The sequence below is a fragment of the Chlorocebus sabaeus genome, chromosome 16, assembly GCF_047675955.1.
Source record: "Chlorocebus sabaeus isolate Y175 chromosome 16, mChlSab1.0.hap1, whole genome shotgun sequence".
Lineage (NCBI taxonomy): Eukaryota > Metazoa > Chordata > Mammalia > Primates > Cercopithecidae > Chlorocebus > Chlorocebus sabaeus.
The window spans coordinates 33,213,436-33,234,823 of NC_132919.1; the positions used below are offsets into that span (position 1 = coordinate 33,213,436).

General features: G+C 40.1%; 1 protein-coding gene across 6 annotated transcripts in view; it reads right to left on the minus strand.

Moving 5' to 3' along the window:
• Positions 1 to 3,290: 3,290 nt before the first annotated feature.
• CCT6B (chaperonin containing TCP1 subunit 6B) overlaps positions 3,291 to 21,388 on the minus strand; it is a 45,148-nt gene continuing 27,050 nt past the window's right edge. For 2 of the 6 annotated variants that reach the window (XM_073004850.1, XM_073004852.1), the window contains exons 11-14: positions 20,315 to 20,448; positions 18,929 to 19,031; positions 16,933 to 17,005; positions 3,293 to 3,747 (exon numbers count right to left, since the gene is read on the minus strand). In XM_073004850.1, the coding sequence (XP_072860951.1) occupies positions 3,594 to 3,747; positions 16,933 to 17,005; positions 18,929 to 19,031; positions 20,315 to 20,448 (464 nt within the window). In that variant the 3' untranslated portion in view covers positions 3,293 to 3,593. Of the gene's footprint in view, positions 3,748 to 15,896; positions 16,096 to 16,932; positions 17,006 to 18,928; positions 19,032 to 20,314; positions 20,449 to 21,388 lie in introns of those variants that run through there. The other 4 variants (XM_008011028.3, XM_008011026.3, XM_073004851.1 and 1 more) reach the window with 3 other exon arrangements.

A 21,388-nucleotide genomic window follows, 5' to 3' on the forward strand; every position in this document is an offset into this window, starting at 1 on the left:
TGAACAAATCCAACATTTTATTTAATCTCAGATAGTGATGACTGTTCCAAAGAAAATAAAGCAGAAGATACAGAACATGGCAGGAGATGGAGCTGTTTTTTTAAAAAAGAAAGGGTAACTAAGTTGAGACAGGGGTGTAAGCCCTGTGAGAGTCTGGGGAAACAGTGTTCTTGGCTATGAGAAAAGTTGGCTGGGCATGGTGGCTCATGCCTGTAATTCCAGCATTTTGGGAGGTCGAGATGGGAGGATCACCTGAGGTCAGGAGTTCAAGATCAGCCTGGTCAACACAGTAAAACCCCACCTCTACGAAAAATAAAAAAATTAGCTGGGCATGGTGGTGTGCACCTGTAATCCTAGCTACTCAGGAGGCTGAGGTAGGAGAATTGCTTGAATCCCAGAGGCGGAGGTTGCAGTGTGCTGAGATGGCACCACTGCGCTCCAGCCTAGGCGACAAGAGCAAAACTCAGTCTCAGAAAAAAGAAAAAAAAAAAGGGAAAGTTCCCAAGACAGAAACAAGCTTGACAGGGGGAACAGCAGAAGGGCCAGTGTGGCTGGAGAGAGTTGGGAGGGTAAGAGATGACGAGGCTGGAGAGGCAGGTGTGCGGTCTCTTAGGCCATTGTAATGGGTGGGGATGGGGATACGGGAGACCCTTCCTGGCAGGAGCCTTCCTCCCATTCCCTGCCACAGAAACACTCACCTCCCAAGCCCATGCTCTGCTGCTGCTTAAGGTTTGGCGAGGACATGGAGGTGACAAATATTTGTCATCCACTGAAGCATCCCTAACTAAAGACTACATTTTAAAGCCTCTATTGCAATTAGGTGTAGCCATAGGTCTAAGTTCTGGCTAATGAAATGTCAGAGTAAGTCATTATGTGGAACTTCTAGAAAAGCTTCTTAAAAGGAAGTGAATGCCAGGTGTGGTGGCTCACGCCTGTAATCCCAGCACTTTGGGAGCCCGAGGTGAGCCAGATCACCTGAGGTCAGGAGTTTGAGACCAGCCTGATCAACATGGTGAAACCCTGTCTCTTCTAAAAATACAAAAATTAGCCAGGTGTGGTGGAGCGCACCTGTAATCTCAGGTACTCAAGAGGCTGAGGCAGGAGAATCACTTTGAACACGGGAGGCGGAGGTTGCAGTGAGCCAAGATCACGCCACTGCACTCCAGCCTGGGTAACAGAGCAAGATTTTGTTCCCCCAGAAGAAAAAAAAAAAAAGGAAGTGAGACTGCTGAGGTGGGCCCTTTCTATTCAGTTATAATGGCTGAAAGTCCAAAAGACATTGTAGATCATAAAGGCAACTCTGAGGATGACAATTATGTGCCCAGAAGAGTGAAACAAAAAAATTAGAAGCCTGGGCCAGCTTCAGATAATAGTGAGAAACCACTATACATAAATCCTGATTTTTTTTTTTTTTTCTTGAGACAGAGTCTTGTTCTGGTCACCCAGGCTAGAGTGCAGTGGCACAATCTCAGCTCATTGCAACCTCTGCCTCCCAGGTTCAAGCAATTCTTGTGCCTCAGCCTCCTGAATAGCTGGGATTACAGGCATACACCACTATGCCTGGGTAATTTTTATTACCCAGAGATGGGGTTTCATCATGTTGGCCAGACTGGTCTCAAACTCCTGACCTCAAGGGATCTGCCCGCCTTGGCCTCCCAAAGTGCTGGGATTACAGGTATGAGTCACCATGCCCGGCCTGAGAAAAATAAACTTCTATGTTGCTTAAGTTAATATCGTTCCTGATCTCAACTTCAGGCAGCCAAATGCATGTCTTGACTTATACAGTAGCTTTACCATCATCCCCATTTGGAAACAGGCTGACAGGTTGCCCAAACTCCAACAGCTAACAAGTGTGATTCAAACTTGAATCTTTCTGGTTCCAAAAGCTACACTCCTCCAGTCCTTTTGGTAACAGCCCTTTGGAAAACTCACTCTCATTAACTCGTGAGAAGGCACAAACACTACAGTACGGTTTAGAACAACTGACAACCTTTACATCCCCTGCTCTTGTCTTAGAGGTGCACATCAGAGCAGATTGTCTTACACCTTACCTATGCACTCTAGTAGGTAAGTTAACTACATGCCAGACAGAAGGAAGATTTTTACTTTCCCAGTTAACGTCTCCTCTGCCTCCAAATTCCAAGTTGCCAGACTCTTTCAGGGATCCCATAGAAAATCCTATAAACTCACTCATGTAAACTTGATAACATGCTCTTTTCTCAGGAATGCTTATATTTATGAATTCCTTAGAATTTTCTAGACACTGGATCATGTTGTCTGAAAATAATTTTCCTTTCTTGCCTAATGGCACTAGCTAAAATCTCTAGTTGAAGAAGTAAGAGTGGGCAGCCTTGCTTTGTTCCTGATCTTAGGTAGAATGCATTCAGGCTTTCACCCTGAAGTATGATGTTTTCTGTAGGTTTTTTGTAGATGCCTTTTATCAGGTTAAGGAAGTTTCCTTTACTCTAAGTTTGAGTTTTTATCATAGATTTTGTAAATAATTTTTGTGTGTATATTGAGATAATTGTATAGTTTTGTCCTTTATTCTACTAATATGGTATATTATATTAATTGATTTTGGGATATTAAACCAACCTTGCATCCCTGGGATAAATCCCACTTGGTCATATTATATAATCTTTTTTATATGATGCTGGATTTAGTTTGCTCAAATTTCACTGAAGAATTTTGCTCAGATATTGTTCTGTAGTGTTCTTTTCTTTGATGTCAGGAATACTTGCTGTGTCAGAGGCCCACAAGATCACTTCTGGGTTCAATGGATCAGAACTCAGCATGTAGTGATACTCATGGCTATACTTTATTACAGAGAAATGATACAAAGCAAAATCAGCAAATCATCCCATCTGGCACATGGGATGAGTCCAGAGGAAAGTTAAGTACAAATTTCCAAGGTCCTCCTTCAGTGGAGTCAGGCAAGATGTTCTTAATTTTTCCAGCAACAAATTGACAATGTGTAAAATGTTGCCAACCAGGAAAGCATATTAGAAACTCAGAGTCCAGGATCTTTATTAGAGGCTGATTATATACGAAGGAACTACATGCCTACATACCCAAATGTGCCCAAAATTCCAGACTCCCGAAAGGAAAGCAGGTATTCAGCATAAATCACACCGACAGTCTGAACATAGGGCAGTGAAAACACTTCCAAATCCAAATTCCCAGGTATCAACCAAGGACCAACCTTGAAAGCAGGCCTTTCAAAGGATAAAACCTGGGCCTGCTATCTTTTCTACGTACTTGCTTTTAAAACAAAAACCCAGATCAAAAAAAAAAAAAAAAAAAAAACACCAATGTTGGAATTTTAGCCACAGAAGGTAGGGAGTTTGAATGTCAGGACATTCTTGGTACCTTCAAACTATACTCCCTTAGCTTACCCACATATAGGTATAAAGTTAAGCCTGCATCTCTAGAAAGTTTAATGTGATAATAATAAAGTAACAGAAAAGGGCTCTCACTTCATGTCATGCAGTGCTTAGGCAGAAATATTTTCCCTGCACTGTAGGAAAAATGGCTTTATAGGCCTTGTGGCCTTTCAGCAACATTAGGCCCCCGCAAACTGCACATCTCATCAGTCACAGTTCTGGGGCAGAGATTGAGAGAATGCCAAGGGGGGAAACAGGAAAGCACACATGTATTTGGCAAACCCCTATGGCACACTCACCAATTTGCCTCCAAGCAGCGGGATCTTGGTCCCACAGCCACAGCAGTGTTGACACTTCTCCACTGCTAGAGGCAAAAGTTTGCAGAGTTATTGTCATTAATTGATTTTGCTCTATTTATGTAACAAACTACATGCCCAATGCATACTGATGCATAACTATTGATGATAATAAAAATAATAGTAGCTAAGCAGTTGTTAAGCACAAAGTATGGCTCAAGCACTGTGTATAGCAACCAACACATACTGACTTATCCTCACAACAATCCTGTAAAATTTTACCTGTCTTACAGGATTCAAGCAATTCTTGTGTCTCAGCCTCCCGAGTAGCTGAGATTACAGGCACACACCACCACACCTGGGTAATTTTTTATTACCCAGAGATGCGGTTTCACCAGGTTGGCCAGACTGGTCTCAAACTCCTAACCTCAAGGGATCTGCCCGCCTTGGCCTCCCAAAGTGCCAGGATTACAGGCGTGAGGCACCATGCCCGGCCTGAGAAAAATAAACTTCTATGTTGCTTAAGTTAATATCATTCCTGATCTCAACTTCAGGCAGCCAAATGCATGTCATATAATCCATTTATAGATGAGAAAACTGAGGTTAAGTGACTAGCCCCACATCAAACAGCTGATAGATGGTAGAGGTGGAATACGGTTCCACACACTATGGCTCCAGAGCTAACATTCTTCTTTTTAGTTGTTTTGTTTTGTTTTTGTTTTATAGACAGGGTATTGCTCTGTCACCCAGGATGGAGTGCAGTGGCAAAATCAAAGCTCAGTATGACCTTGAACTCTTGGGCTTAAGCAATCCTCCCACCTCAGCCCCCCAAGTAGCTGGAACTATAGTTGCATGCCACCATGCATGGCTAATTTTTTTTTTTCTAGAGATGAGGTCTTGCCATGTTACCCGGGCTGGTCTTGAACTCCTAGGCTCAAGCAATCCTCCTGCCTCAGCTTCCCAAAGTGCTGAGATTATAGGCATGAGACACCAAGTTCAGCCCCAACATTTTTAATTGCCAGCATAACCCTGTTTCACAAATACAACTGCATGACAGAAGGGTTTCCAACATCGACCTCCCCATAGGATAGTCTACCACATTCTCCAACCTAGATTGGGGCATAGGGTAGAACGAGAACTTTTAAGACTAAGGTTTAGTGAAGACAAAAAACCAAGTAACCCAAACGATATACTAGTAGGTAGACTCCTGAACAGTTAAAGTTTCCTTCAGTGATACCGTCTTCCTGAGCACATCTGGAAGCAAAGAGGTATTTCTGGCTGTCACAAAGAATGGAGGGTGCTACTGGCCTTTAGTGCCTGGATTCCAGGGGTGTGAAACATCCTACAATTTTTAGAAAGTTCTACAATTGATAGAACAGTCAAGCACAATGAATGGTGTGCCCCCACTAATACTGCATGACCAACTGGCCCTTGTATACAGTCCAGGACTACAGAAGAAAGAGACAATAGGAAAAATCATTTTAAGCTCACTGCTCTCAAAGCCTTTCCTTATGCATTTTGAGCCTTTGTGAAGCTCCCACCAGGCAAGCATATGGCGCAAACCTGTTTCTCAACCTCTGCATCTAAATTTATCTCCAAGTTAAGGGCAGAAGCCAGATACAGGCCCACAGGATATTTGTCCAACAAGGCGCTTGGCTTCATCCTGGCCCAGGCAGCAAACAGACACAGGGATATGTCAGGTGATTCTTGGACTAAGCAACTGAGAAATGTTGGGAAAGTCTCAGAAGTCATTGTTCATTGTGACCATCATTACCTCAGTTCTTTAATGCCAAGAACTCTGCCAAGCATGGAGAAGATGGCAAGTCAGGCCCATGGGAAAACCATTCTTACCATCTGTGGGCTCTAGGGAAATACCTGCACCCTGGCACTTCCCTTCTCTCTCTGTCCTCAAACATAATATCCCTCAGTAAAGGCCCAGCTCGGGTCCCCAAGTGTCCTCTTTAAAGAAGGGCTAATATTTATGAAGTAGTTAAGGAGCAGGGTAGTCAGGAATCCACAATTAATTCAATACTAAAAGGCTGTCTTTATAAAATGTTTAGAGCATGTTTTTGTTTTTTTCACTAAAGCCAACCAAAACACTGATATTCCAGGTTCCCATCTCTGTCCCTTTCCTATTAGCCTAAACATCAGGCCAGAAAAAGTATGATTGAAGATTAAATCTAATTCTGGGGCACTTGATTTCCTCATTAAAGAGTTTAATCTAGAATAGAATAAGGAAAACAAGACTATTTACAGAGTCACTGGGGATCTCCTTAATGATTATATCCTTGTTCCCCTAGATCTCTTTGACAATTATACAGGCAGCTGCAAAGAAAGACTGAATGAATTGTTACAAGGCCTTAATACCTAGAGACATTAAACTGAATTATGTTCAAGAGCCAAAACCCTGGGATGGCAGTGGTACTGTGGGAGGCTGGGAGGGTAGTAATGTATGACTATGAGACAGGATCAAAACATAAAGCAATAGTGATGGCACCAATAAAGTGATCGCAAAGAAATAGTTATTGTTACAGAAAGGACTGTAAAAAAAGATAGGTTAGAAACAAGCAGTTAGGAGAATGGCAGACGGGGGATAACGATTCTTGGCTCATGATACTTTAACTGTAGCTGGGAGATTTATGAAACAATCTTAGGATAAAGTATTTTTATTTTTAAGGGAACTGTCATGAATTTTTTATGTACTTAAAAGTTGGATATTCTCCAACAGACAGAAAAATTAGTTAAGTAATTTGCATTGATATGGTTTGGCTGTGCCCCCACCCAATCTCAACTTGAATTGTATTTCCCAGAATTCACAAGTTTTGTGGGAGGGACCCAATGGGAGGTAACTGAATCACAGGGGTTGGTCTTTCCCCTGCTATTCTCGTGATAGTAAGCCTTACAAGATCGGATGGGTTTATTGAGGTTTCTGCTTTTCCTTCTTCCTCATTTTTCTCTTGCCACCACCATGTAAGAAGTGCTTTATGCCTCCCACCATGATTCTGAGGCCTCCCCAACCATATGGAACTATAAGTCCAATTAAACCTCTTTTTCTTCCCAGTCTTGGGTATGTCTTTATTAGCAGTGTGAAAATGGATTCATACAGTAGATTGGTACCAGTAGGGTGGGGCATTGCTGAAAAGATACCCAAAAATGTGGAAGCAACTTTGGAACTGGGTAACAGGCAGAGGTTGGAACAGTTTGGAGGGCTCAGAAGTGGGAAAGTTTGGAACTTCCTAGAGACTTGTTGAATGGCTTTGACCAAAATGCTGATAATAATATGAACAATAAGGTCCAGGCTGAGGTGGTCTCAGATTGAGATGAGGAACTTGTTGGGAACTGGATCAAAGGTGACTCTTGTTACGTTTTAGCAAAGAGACTGCCAGCATTTGGCCCCTGCCCTAGAGATTTGTGGAACTCTGAACTTGAGAAAGATGATTTAGGGTATCTGGCAGAAGAAATTTCTAAGCAGCAAAGCATTCAAGAGGTGACCTGGGTACTGTTAAAAGCATTCAGCTTTAAACAGGAAACACAGCATGAAAGTTCAGAAAATTTGCAGCCTGGCTATGTGATAGAAAAGAAAAAAATCATTTTCTAGGGAGAAATTCAAGCTGGCTGCAGAAATTTGCCTAAGTAGCAAGGAGTCTAATGTTAATCCCCAAGACCATGGGGAAAATGTCCCCAGGCCATGTCAGAGCACAGCAGCCCCTCCCATCACAGACCCAGAAGCCTAGGAGGAAAAAGTGGTTTCGTGGGCCAGGCCCAGGGTGCCCATGTTGTGTGCAGTCTAGGGACTTGGTGCCTTGTGTCCCAGCTGCTCCAGACTTGGGTCAAAGGGGCCAACATAGAGCTCAGGTTGTAGTGTTAGAGGGTGGAAGCCTCAAGGCTTGGGAGCTTCCATGAAGCACTGAGCCTGCAGGTACACAGAAGTCAAGAATTGAGGTTTGGGAACCTCCACCTAGATTTCAGAAGGTGTATGGAAATGCCTGGATGCCCAGGCAAAAGTTTGCTACAGGGACAGTGCCCTCTTGGAGAACCTCTTCTAGGGCGGTGTGGAAGGGAAATGTGGGGTTGGAGCCCCCACACAGAGTCCCTAACTGGGGCACTGCCTAGTGGAGCTGTGAGAAGAGGGCCACTGTCCTCTAGACCCCAGAATGGTAAAGCCAGCAACAGCTTGCATCATGCACCTGCAAGAGCTGCAGACACTCAACGCCAGCCCATGAAAGCAGCCAGGAGGGAGGCTGTACCCTGCAAAGTCACAGGGGTGGAACTGCCCAAGACCATGGCAACCCACCTCTTGCATCAGCATAACCTGGATGTGAGACCTGCAGTCAAAGGAGATCATTCTGGAGCTTTAAAATTTGACTGTCCCACTGGATTTCAGACTTGCAAGGGCCACATAATCCCTTCGTTTTGGTAAATTTCTCCCATTTGGAATGGCTATATTTACCCAATACCTGTATACCCATTGTATCTAGGAAGTAACTAGCTTGTTTTTGATTTTACAGGCTCATAGGTGGAAGGGACTTGCCTTGTCTCAGATGAGACTCTGGACTGTGGACTTTTGAGTTAATGCTGAAATGAGTTAAGACTTTGGGGAACTGTTGGGAAGGCATGATTGGTTTTAAAATGTGAGGACATGAAATTTGGGACGGGCCGGGGGCAGAATGATATGGTTTGGCTTTGCCCCCACCCAAATCTCAACTTGAATTGTATTTCCCAGAATTCCCATGTTTTGTGGGAGGGACCTAGTGAGAGGTAATTGAATCATGGGGGCTGGTCTTTCCCATGCTATTCTTGTGATAGTGAGTAAGTCTCACAAGATCTGATGGGTTTATCAGGGGTTTCTGCTTTTCCTTCTCCCTCATTTTTCTCTTGCCACTGCCATGTAAGAAGTGCCTTTTGCCTCCCACCGTAATTCTGAGGCATCCCCAAACATGCGGAACCGTAAGTCCAATTAAACTTCTTTTTCTTCCCAGTCTCAGGTATGTCTTTATCAGCAGCGTGAAAATGGACTAACACATGCATTAAAAATAGATAGATCTGGCAGTTCTAGCACATAGCAGTCTTAGCTAATGTGGACCACCCTCCACCTCATCCCTAATTTACAAACTTAAAAATGCTAGAGGAAATGTATGGCTCACAATCAGATACCACTTCATACCCATTAGGATGGCTGTTATCAAAAAATAACAAATACTGGTGAAGACATAAATTAGTACCCTTGTGTACTGCTGATGAGTATAAAAATGTAAAGAAATTCCTCAAGAAATTAAAAATAGAATTACCATGAGATCCAGCAATTCCATTTCTTGGTATATATTCAAAAGAACTGAAAGTAGAGACAAACATATTTGCACACCCATGTTCATAGCAGCATTATACATAATAGCCAAAAGGTAGAAATAACCCAAGTGCCCATCAATGGATGAATAAGTAAATGTGGTAGGTACATATAATGGAATATTATTCAGCCTTAGAAAGAAATTCTAGCACACACTACAATATTAATGAACCTAGACAACGTTATGCTAAGTGAAATAAGCCAATCACCGAAAGATCCCATTCATATGAGGTACATAGAGTAGTCAAATTCATAGAGACAGAAAGTAGAATGTGATTAACAGGGGCCGGGGGAGGGGGAAATGGGGAGTTATTGTTTAATGGGTACAGAGTTTCAGGTTTGCAAGGAAAAGAAGTACTAGAGATGGATGGTGGTGATGGCTGCACAACAATGTACATGTACTTAATGCCACTGAACTATATACTTAAAAGTGGTTAAAATGGTAAATGTCATGTTATGTATATTTTACCATTAAAATAAATAAGTAAAGAGCATACAAAACAAAAACAAAACCTATATAGTTGAGCTTAACAAAGAGAAAGGGAAATTTTCTTCCAAAGGAAGTCAAAACAGAGTGACAAACTCTGAAGGTGAACTACAGAAGCCAGAGAAAATAAGAAACTAGGCCGGGCGCGGTGGCTCAAGCCTGTAATCCCAGCACTTTGGGAGGCCGAGACGGGCGGATCATGAGGTCAGGAGATCGAGACCATCCTGGCTAACACGGTGAAACCCCGTCTCTACTTTAAAAACACAAAAAACTAGCCGGGCGAGGCGGCGGGCACCTGTAGTCCCAGCTACTCGGGAGGCCGAGGCAGGAGAATGGCGTAAACCCGGGAGGCGGAGCTTGCAGTGAGCTGAGATCCGGCCACTGCACCACTCCAGCCTGGGCGACAGAGCAAGACTCTGTCTCAAAAAAAAAAAAAGAAAAAAAGAAAAGAAAAGAAAAGAAGAAACTAGATTAAGATCTAGTCTAGATGTCAGGCTTTTAACACCCACACAGAAACAGGGCCACGTTTGAAAAGGAGTTGAAGCTAAGGCCCCTAAATGAAAAAAGAGCCTTTAAAAGGCACATTTACGGAGGCCAATACAGAGGCTGGACGCACTCCACCCACCTGCCAAGTGAAGTAATGGGAAAACTTGCTCTGCTCAGGATACCTGTAAAAAAACTGAAGCTCTAGGCCTACACCATGCTCAGGTGTGGAATGTGAAATTATACCACTTGAGGGTTTCAAAAAAAAAGTAAAAATGGTCCCATGTTTATAACTTGCCACTGAGAGGGCAAATTGGTATAAACCCTATGGAAGGGAACTTGGAAATACGTGTCATAATGACAAAGCCTGTACAATAGCAGAAAACCATGAGATAATATTTTCAAAGTGCTGAGAGAAAACAATGGGTAACTTAGTAAATTATCATTCAATAGTAAGGAGCAATAAAGACCTTTTGAAGGAAGAAAAACTAAGAGAGTATTACTATCTGGTGTACACTAGAAGGAGAAAGAATATATAGTAGTAAGAAAGAAAGTGAATCCAGATGGAAGAAGACAGTTGCAAGAAAGAGTGGTGAACAAAGAAATGAATAAACATATGAAAAGTCTAAACAGAAATAGACTTTATAAAATAATAGTGATTCTCAGCCTGACCAACATGGTGAAAACCCGTCTCTACTAAAAATACAAAAATTAGCCGGGCGTGGTGGCACACGCCTGTAATCCCAGTTACTTGGGAAGCTGAGACAGGAGAATTGTTTGGATCTGGGAGGCAGAGGTTGTGGTGAGCTGAGATTGCATCACTGCCCTCCAGCCTGGGTGACAAAGCAAGACTCCAACTCAAAAAAAAGAAGTGATTATTATTTATAACTAATTTAAGAGATTTAAAAACAAGAAGATTTAAAAACACATTTAAACACAGGATGAATTACTGTATTTAAAATGTTTTAAGGACTTTGTATTGCTAGGGAGGGGCAGAGTTACTATGTTAAGTTTGCAAGTTAAAATTTTTAAATTAACCCTACAGTAATAAAAATAGAATATATCATTTCCAAACCATCAGTGAGAAAAAATGGGGAGTAGACAAAATTGAATCAATCTAACTGAAGGTAGTAAAAAGAGAAAGCACTTTTTAAAAAGAAGGGTAAACAAAAAGTATCAAAATTATATGGTAGAAATAAATCTATCACTAATTATCAACAATAACTAAACTCACCAGTTAAAAGATACTGCCCAAGTGAATTTTTTAAAGTAATAAAACTGGCTGGATGCAGAGGCTGTAATCTCAGCACTTTGGGAGGCCAAGGCAGGAGGATTGGTCCAGCTCAGGAGTTCCAGACCAGACTGGGCAACATAGTGAAACCCCATCTCCACTAAAAATAAAATAAAAAATAAATGAGCTGGCCGTGGTGGTGCACACCTGTAGTCTCAACTACTCGGGAGGCTAAGGCAGAAGAATCCCTCGAGCCCAGGAGATTTAGGTTGCAGTGAGTTATTAAATTAATAAAATCTAGCAATGATGTGTTTTTAGAGACACACTTAATACCTGAAAACAGAAATTTCATAAAAGGATGGGAAAACGTACTAGAAAAATAGTATCATTTCCCCATCCCCTGCACCAAAATAGAGTTGGCACTGCTGGATGAATATAAAACAAAATAAGACTTTAAGGGAAAAAGTATCATTTTATAAAGCATTTCTATAAAAATATAAAGTATCAAAACAGCCTCAAAAGGAAATAGAAAACATGAGACCTAAAATAATAATATTGAATCAGTACTCAAAAATCTATCCCACCCATTTAAAAAACTACTAGGCTCAGACCAAACTGTCAAGAAATAGATAACCCTCCATTTTACTGACTCAAACTTCCATAGAAAACAAAGAGTAATAATTCCTCAACTCATTTTATGAGGCTAATATGTCACTGATCTGAAAACTAGAAAAGGAAAGTAGAACAAGTAAAATTATAGGACAACAGTGTTTATGAACACATGTAAAAACCTAAATAAATACTAGCATTGAGTCCAGCAGTGTATAAATAGTATCATATTTCATTGAATCTAAAATGTCACTCATTATAAGATGCACCCATTACTTCACAGACTAAAAGAAAATGCTATCACTTCAACTATGACATAATACTTTATCATTCATACATTTTTTATATTTACTGTAAGAGATTTTTAAACTTATACATACAACTTTTTATCATATCATTCCTATGCATTAATAACATAGGCAAAATAAATAAGGTAAGATACTCTTAAGACTTCATAATCAAGAGTCCAACTCTTCTAAATCACTTTTCAACTTAGAGTCTCTGACACTCATTCTCACCATCAAGAAGTGGTAATGCAACATTTCATGAAAAAGTCTCTACGACTATCTCTGGTATTTTCTTCTAAGCCATTGACACATATTCTGAAAGTTTTGATATTGAAGATTTTTTTCTTTAACTTACTGGAACATGACATTGTAGTATAGAAACATACTGAAGGCCAGGTGGGGTGGCCTCCACCTGTAATCTCAACACTTGGGGAGGCTGAGGTGGGAGGATCACTTGAGGCCAGGTACCTGTTCAAGACCAGCCTGGGCAACACAGTGAGGCCCTGTCTCTACATATATACATACATACATACATACATACACACACACATACATACATACAAACAAGAAGTATACTTGAATATGTCCTGCTTAGATTTTATAAGTATAAGCATAGATTGCAAACCCCACTTGTTGTAAACAAAACTTTTAAAATACATTTTATATATATATCACTTATTATATCAGTCCAGATTCAGAAACTTGTGGTAAGGCAGTTCCAGATAGTTTCATTTCACCTGTAAACTGTGTCACTTTGACTGATATTGTAATTTTCAAATATATAATATGTTTACAGATGTGCCCTGCATTAATATTCCTATTTGGGTTTTTGTTGAGTCTCCTGTCTGCTTGCCAAAACCTAGGATGCTTCAGGCCCATGTACAATCAAAAGCAGAGGCATCCTTGAGCGTTAAAGCATTGAACTAAGTGGAAAATGCAATATAGTACATAACTGAGTGAAAAAAGGCTGTTTTTTTTTTTTTTAAATAAAAGTTTGTGTAACTTTTTTTGAAAAAAAGAAATACACTGGAATACTCCAAAACTGCTAAAATGAATGAATGGATAAATCTCAAAACTATTAAGTGGGAAATAAAAGCACAAAAGTATATCTACAGAGCGATACAATTTATACATTTTAAAAACCCAAGAAAAGGCTGGTTACTCACACCTGTAATCCCACCACTTTGAGAGGCCGAGGAAGGGGGACTGCTTGAGGCCAAGAGTTCAAGAACAGCCTGGGCAACATAACAAGACCCCATCTCCACAAAAATAAATAAATACATAAATAATAAAAAGAAAGGAAAAAAAGAAAAATTCACCAGTTAGCTAGGTGTGGTGTCATGTGCTTATAGTCTTAGCTACTCAGGAGGCTAAGGTGAGAGGATTGCTTGAGCCCAGAAGTTTGAGGCTGCAGTGAGCTGATTATGCCACTGCATTCCAGCCTGGGTGACAGAGTGATGCCCTGTCTCTACATAAATTAAATAAATAAATACCACAAATGAATTTTTTATGTTGTCACAGGTATGCAAAAGAATAAAGAATGGCCAGGCACAGTGGCTCACTCCTGCAATCCCAGCACTTTGGGAGGCCGAGGTGGGTGGATAATCTGAGGTCAGGAGTTCAAGACCAATCTGGCAAACATGGTGAAACTCTGTCTCTACTAAAAATACAAAAGATTAGCCAAGCGTGGTGGTGGGCACCTGTAATCCCAGCTACTCGGGAGCCTGAAGCAGGAGAATCGCTTGAACCTGGGAGGTGGAGGTTGCAATGAGCCGCGATTATACCACTGTACTCCAGTCTGAGCAGTGAAACTGTCTCAAAAAAAAAAAATAAAAATAAAAATAAAAAAATAAAGAGTGGGAAAAATAAAAGTACATAGGCAATAAAGATCACCTCTAGGGAGGAAGGGTGGAAAAAGCATGATGGGGAGTGGGTGGGGAAAGCGGCATCTTAACATTTTGTACTTTGGTATTTCTTTAAAAGAAAATCTGGCTGGGTACAGTGGCTCATGCCTGTAATCCCAAAACTTTGGGAGGCCGAGGCAGGCAGATCACTTAAGGTCAGGAGTTTGAGATCAGCCTGGCCAACATGGCAAAACCCCATCTCTGCCAAAAATGTAAAATTAGCCAGGCATGGTGGCAGGCTCCTGTAATCCCACCTACTCGGGAGGCTGAGGTAGGAGAATCGCTTGAATCCGGAAGGTGGAGGTTGCAGTGAGTCGAGATGGTGCCACTGCACTCCAGCCTAGGTGGCAGGAGGGAGACTCTGCCTCAAAAAAAAAGAAAAGAAAAGAAAATCTGAAACAAATATGGCAAAATGTTACTATTTGTTAAAGCTAGGTGGAGGGTACAAACGTGTTTATTATATTACTTTCTGTCTTTTTTGGTATATTTTAAATATTTCAAAATTTAAACAATGTTACACAGAAAAGATATGGCCATATGCATGGCATGCCCATTTTAAAAGGCCTATTCTATAGGATAAAGACAAGTTTAAAAAGGAGATCTTTCTTTATAACAGCAAAAAAAATTGAAAACAGAATTAGTAAAATAAATTGTGGTATAACTATACAATGCAATGCCGTGTAAACATACATAAGTGATGGTTCAGAAGTCTGAATACTGGACCAAGTGTGCTGGCTTATGCCTGTAATCCAAGTACTTTGGGAGGCTGAGGCAGGCATATTGCTGAAGCTCAGGAGTTCGAGACCTGCCTAGTCAACATGGTGAAACCTCTTCTCTACTAAAAATACAAAAATTAGTCAGGTGTGGTAGTGTGCACCTGTAATCTCAGCTACTAAGGAGGCTAAGGCAGGAGAGTCACTTGAGCCTAGGAGGCAAGGGTTGCAATGAGCCAAGATCATGCCACTGCACTCCAGCCTGGGTGACAGAGTAAGACTCCACCTCAAAAAAAAAAAAAAGAAGAAAAAGAAAAAGTCTGAATACTGACTTAGAAAGATGTTGATATCATATTAAGTGGAAAAAAACAGGCTATAAAATCATAGGTTCTCAACTAGGGCATTAAATGGTTAAAGGAACCTTCTCCTATATGCACAAACAGGCCAAAGTTCCATTAATGCACCTGCCATATTTTAGTCTCTTATCAACTAACATCCATGGAAAGAAGTTAACCACAAGAACTCTAATAACAATAAAAAGCATAATAGATTAATTCTAGAGTTTCAAACAAGAAAGATATTGCTATAATATCCACACTGAACAGTTGTATTATAAGCTAAAAACAATTATTTCCCACTGCTGGTGTCAACAATTCTCCTCTTTCCAGATGAGACCTGTTCTATCTCACCATCTAGTCAGAGAGCTACCAGAGCTAGCACAGTAGCATAAATTGTTGATCATATATACAAAAAAAAAAAAAAAGCCAGGTAAAATATAATAAATGATATCCAAAATAAATTGAGTCAGATATTATAAACAATGTAACCCAAAGCTACATGCCGTATTTATAAGAGGAAAGAGTGGCCGCAAGACGTCACTGAAAGAATTTTGAGAGAAAATGAAACATTTTTGTCCTACTACATTTATACCCTCTGATAAATTGGAAATTTACTTGAGTGCACTAAAACCTCTATTTCATTAATTAAAACTTGCCAAAAGGTCTAAGAATAATAAAGATCCTATGCTATAACAACTGCAGTAGCATACAACAAAGGGTGGGGAGTTAGGACTCTTGGGGAAATATTCCAGTTATTATTCATTTACTGTAAAAGTATTTCTTGTGTTCTTTATACCTTGATGAAATATTTTTTGAGACTGTTAAGATCCAAAAGATATAAACTGCATTTATTGTGTAGAAATTCAGAATGGCTCAGGCTACACAATAGTAGTCAGATGTAAAGTGTACTAAATTTCATCTTCTAGAAGGGTTGATTTTGAATTCAATCATCCTTTGAGAGAAGACATCCCAGCTCGCATAATTTCATCAACCAGGAGAATGTTGGTGGCAATCACTGTGCTAAGGAAAAAGGTGAGAGGGTGAGTAAAGCCTACTAACCCACTCTTAGCTTTTTTCTCCAGCAATCTTTACCTATGTAGGGTACTTTAATGATGTTGGTATGATATTTTATGAGACAAGGCTGTTATAAATACAAATACAAATGTCACCTTTTTTTTTTTTTCTCCAAGATGGAGTTTTACTCTTGTTGCCCAGGCTGGAGTTCAATGGCAAGACCTCAGCTCACTGCAACTTCTGACTCCCACGTTCAAGCAATTCTCCCGCCTCAGCCTCCCGAGTAGCTGGGATTACAGGTACCTGCCGCCATGCCTGGCTAATTTTTGTATTTTTAGTAGAGACGGGGTTTCACCATGTTTGCCAGGCTGGTCTTGAACTCTTGACCTCAGGTGATTCACCTGCCTCAGCCTCCCAAAGTGCTGGGATTACAGGTGTGAGCCACTGCACTGGCCCAAATGTCACCCTTTGTATTATAATTTAAACTCCTTTGCTGATAAGGTGCATTCCTGATTTATATTCCGGCAAAATTGAGCTCATTTTTACAATATCATTTGATTTTCTCCATCATGCATGTGCTACTATTTCAGTAAATTTCCCCTTTTCTTTCCCCCTCAAATAGTAAGATTAATTTTTCTTATAACTTTACACTGCTAGACTTAAAATATAAAAGGGACTATGGACTATAAAGTGACAGAAGCTAGTCCTAATAACAATACCACACCTTTCAAACACTTGACGATTTTTCCACTGTACAATGACAAAAATAATAGAAACATTTTCATCTTAATATTATCAATTATGACTCTACAGGTCTTTCACTTTATGTTCATATGAACTTACCAAGAGTGAAGAAGTTGTTTTTTTACACAATAATTATCCCAAACTCCTGCATCTGCTGCTACCATTGGCTCACCTGAAAAGTAAAAACAATTTTAATACCAAAATCTTACTATTTTCTATTAATATTAATTGATATCTTCTAAAAAGATTTAATACACTACCAAAACTACTTTTGTCAAGGTCATCAATGACCTCCATATTGTTAAATCCAATGGTTGATTCTTAGGCCTCATCTATCAGTATTTAACACAGTTGATCACACTCTCTGGTCTACTCTTTGTTATCTTCCAGGATACCACACTCCTCTGGTTTTCTTTCTTTTGCACTAGTGGCTCCTTTTCTGATTACTTTGCTGGTTCTTCCTCTTCCCCTCTCACCTCTTAATGCTGGAGTACTCAAAAGTTCAGTCCTAGCCTCTTTTCTCTCTACCCTTAATCCCTAGGTGATCTCATCCAGACTTTTAGATTTAAACCATACATATCTGATGACTCTCAAGGTTTTTTGAGTGTTTTTGTTTTTTCTCTTTTCTTTTCTTTTTTTTTTTTTTTTTTTTTTGGTGTCTTGTTTTTGTTTTTGAGACAGAGATCTTGCTCGGTCACTCAGGCTGGAGTGCAGTGGTGTAATCTCGGCTCCCTGCAACCTCTGCCTCCTGGGTTCAAGCAATTCTCCTGCCTCAGCCTCCCAAGTAGCTGGGATTTCAGGTGCCTGCCACCATCCCCAGTTAATTTTTGCATTTTTAGTAGAGATGGGGTTTCACCATGTTGGCCAGGCTAGTCTTGAACTCCTGACCTTAAGTGATCCACCCACCTTGGCCTCCCAGAGTGCTGGAATTACAGGCATGAGCCATTGCACTCGGCCTGACTCTCAAGTTTTAATCTCCAACCCAGACCTCTTCCTTGAATTCTAGACCCATATATCCAACTTTTTTAATTAAAAGATTACAGATGCTTCAACCTTGACTCTGCCAAACCTGAATGTTAATGTCCTCTCACCTACAACCTGCTCCAGCCAGTCTTCTCCACCACAGTTGATTGCAACTCCAACCTTCTACTTGTTCAGCTGACTTCTCTACAGAGTGGAGAGTGGCCAGAGTGATTCTCTTAAACAGAATTAGGCCACATGCCTGGCCAACATGGTGAAACCCTGTCTCCACTAAAAATACAAAAAGTAGCCAGGCGTGGCAGCAGACACCTATATTCCCAGCTACTCCGGAGGCTGAAGCAGGAGAATTGCTTGAACCTGGGAGGCAGAGGTTGCAGTGAACCGAGATCGTGCCACTGCACTCCACAGCATGGGAGACAGAAGGAGACTGCCTCATAAATTAATTAATTAGGCCATGTCACACCTCTGCTCAAAATTGCTCCCTGCTCCTCTAAAGTAAAAGCCAAAGTCCTGAGACTGGTCCAAATGCCCCTGCATGATCTGACCTTCTGTCACCTCTCTCACCTCCTTCCTCAAAAACGTCAGACACTGGCTTTTCCACTGGCTGTTCTCTTTCCCTAGAACACTTAACCCCAGTTGCCTACATGGCTGATTTCCTCACTTCCTTCCACTTTTTTTCAACAGACATCTTCATGATGCCTACCATGGCCAACCTCTTTAAGCTGCTGTTCTCTTTCCACCCTCCTGTACTAGCGTTCATGATCATTAGTAAACCACTCTTTTTTTCGTATAATTCATTTCTTTCTAAGATGCTGAAGGAATTTATTTATTAAAGTTATTATTTACTGCCTACCTTCTCCCACTACAACATAAGCTCCCAGGGGCAGATATTTTTGTCTGTTTTGTTCTGTGTGAAGCCCAAGAGGAAAACAAGCACTCAATAACTATTTCTCAAATGAATGAACATTTTTTAAGAAGCTCAAAAATAAACTAAAGGCATCCAAAATTTAAATATTAAAGTTACCCAAATCTCTACTTCTTTACTATAAGATATGGGTAACTAAAGAATAACCTCTTTCTTTATTAAGCAGCTAATTTTCCTTCCCTTTCTTACCTGTATTCAAATCTATGCCCACAAGTTGTTTTGACTCCACATGCTCAGCCTGAACTTTTACTAGTGTTTCCTGTGGGTCATAACCAGCATTCTGAGCAAGAACCTTTAGTAATAAAAATAATAATAAATATATATGCATAATACCTTCACATATCTCAAATATCAAAATACTCTTGTAAAAACACATCTATAACATGGCAATCATCTCCTTTTGAAGAATTCCACTTTCAATCTAAATCAAATTATTATTTCATCTATCTAGTATTTTTTATATTTACTTAAACATTGCCCCTATGCACATCACAGTAAATTCTGAGGACATCAGAGTTCCCCCATTTCCACTCTACTACATTAATTTCCCTCTTGCAAAAGGTTTTTGTGTTTTTTTTTTTTTCAGTGTGGAAGGAAGTAGAATGATATTCTTGTTTCCTCTAGTGCTGCTAGTCACATGCCCTCCAGTTCTTCACAGGCACTTGCTGAGGAAACCAGAATATTTGCAGCACCTTTGTGCCCCTCATCTTCATGAGGAGAGTCACGACCTGTGGTAACAGGGTTGGAGATACCTGCACTCCAAACCAGGCTCATTTCCAAGTGGTACCAAATCACCAGCTGATGAGGAAAAAGGTACCACCAATGTACACTGGGGTTACCAATTTCTGTCAACAATCATACTGACTTCGCTACTCTGGGGAAAGAAAAAGTAGAAATCTAATTCACAAAGATTTCACAAATTATGAAAAATTTTAATAAAAATTAGCAAAGAGATTTTGCTGGCATTGTTAATAATGTTTTAATTCATGGTAATAGCATCTTTGAAGTAATTTTACTATATTTCTAAGGTGGTTTGAAACCAATTAAGGCAAAGAGAAAGGAATGGTTGCTTTCTGTCCTTAGGTTGCCACATGGAAAAATTCTGTTTTCTCTTTTTCTAGGAATTAAAATGATGATGACAAATATAAGGTTGTATCTAGGAATGCTAAATAGCCTCAAGCCCTCACTCTCCACAATTTAAATTGATTACATTTGGATACCACTAACAAAACAAAGATGTACCATAAAATCTAACTAAATTTTAAATTCTAAACTTTTTCATTATGATTAATCATGAGTCATTTCTGAAGGAAATATTTAGAGCTGCTTTAATTTTTGGAACTCAGAGAAAGAAGCAAGGGGGTAAGTTGGCTATTTCATGAGATCGTGCAAGGATTCTGGGCTGTTATCCCAAAAGTTTCCCTGCTTTAGTTGTAAAATATCTAAGAGAAAACTGTGTAAGGAAATGCATATAAATACCTGTCTACTCCATTAACTATCAGATAATATGGGCAATTTGTAATTAAACACCTTTATGTCTAACCAGTTGTTATTTGGCCAAAAGGGTAGTTGTACCTTGGGAATAATGAGTAAGGCATCAGCAAAAGCCTGGACTCCAAGACGAGCTCTTCCTTTTATACTGTTCTTATATGTAACGAGAGCTTCAGCCATTGCCACTTCAATTGCACCAGCTCCAGGAACCACACAACCTATTGGAGAGAAAAAATATGATTGGCAAGACATGCCATAAAGACCAAAAGAGAGAGAGAGACAGAGACACAGAGAGAGAGACAGAGAGAGAGAGAAAGAGAGAAAAGCAATTCACTATTTAAGTGTGTTGTATTATCTACAAAAACCAAATAAATTGCACAGCTTAGTAATTTCTCAGTTATCTTATGAAACATCCTGAAGTTATATGTCATTAAATAAATAGGCATAGTACAGATAACTGGCTGCAAACAGCTTATTTCGCTGCTTATCCTCTGGTAAGCAAGAATAATTTCTTTTTACCTTCATCTTACTCTTTTATAACTACTTTTTTTTTTTTTTTTTTTCTGAGATGGAGTTTTACTCTGTCACCTAGGTTGGAGGTGTAGTGGCACGATCTCAGCTCACTTCAACCTCTGCCTCCCAGGTTCAAGCGATCTCCTACCTCAGCCTTCTAAGTAGCTGGAATTACAGGCGTGCACCACCACACCCAGCTAATTTTTGTATTTTTAATAGATACGGGGGGGGGGGGCCACCATGTTGGCCAGGCTGGTCTTGAACTCCTGACCTTAAGTGATCCACCCACCTCCATCTCCCAAAATGCTGGGATTACAGGTGTAAGCCACCACACCCGGCCTTATGACTACTTTTAAGAGGTAGTTATTTATAATTTATATTGACAGGTAACTGAATACAATATCTGGCATGAAAATTTTTTAGGCCAAGATAATTTGTCCCTAGTTTTTGATAGGGAATTCTTGGAACTCAATGAAGTATTTGTTTTCGGTGCTGGAGCATAACTCAAACTGCTATCTAATAAAAAAATTAAGTGGTATTATTATTCTAAAGCAAGAGTTTTGGTTAAACGCATCAAATTTCACATCAAGATATGACTTTTATATCTGCTACTTGTATGGTTTCATAAAGTTTATGACTTTTTTT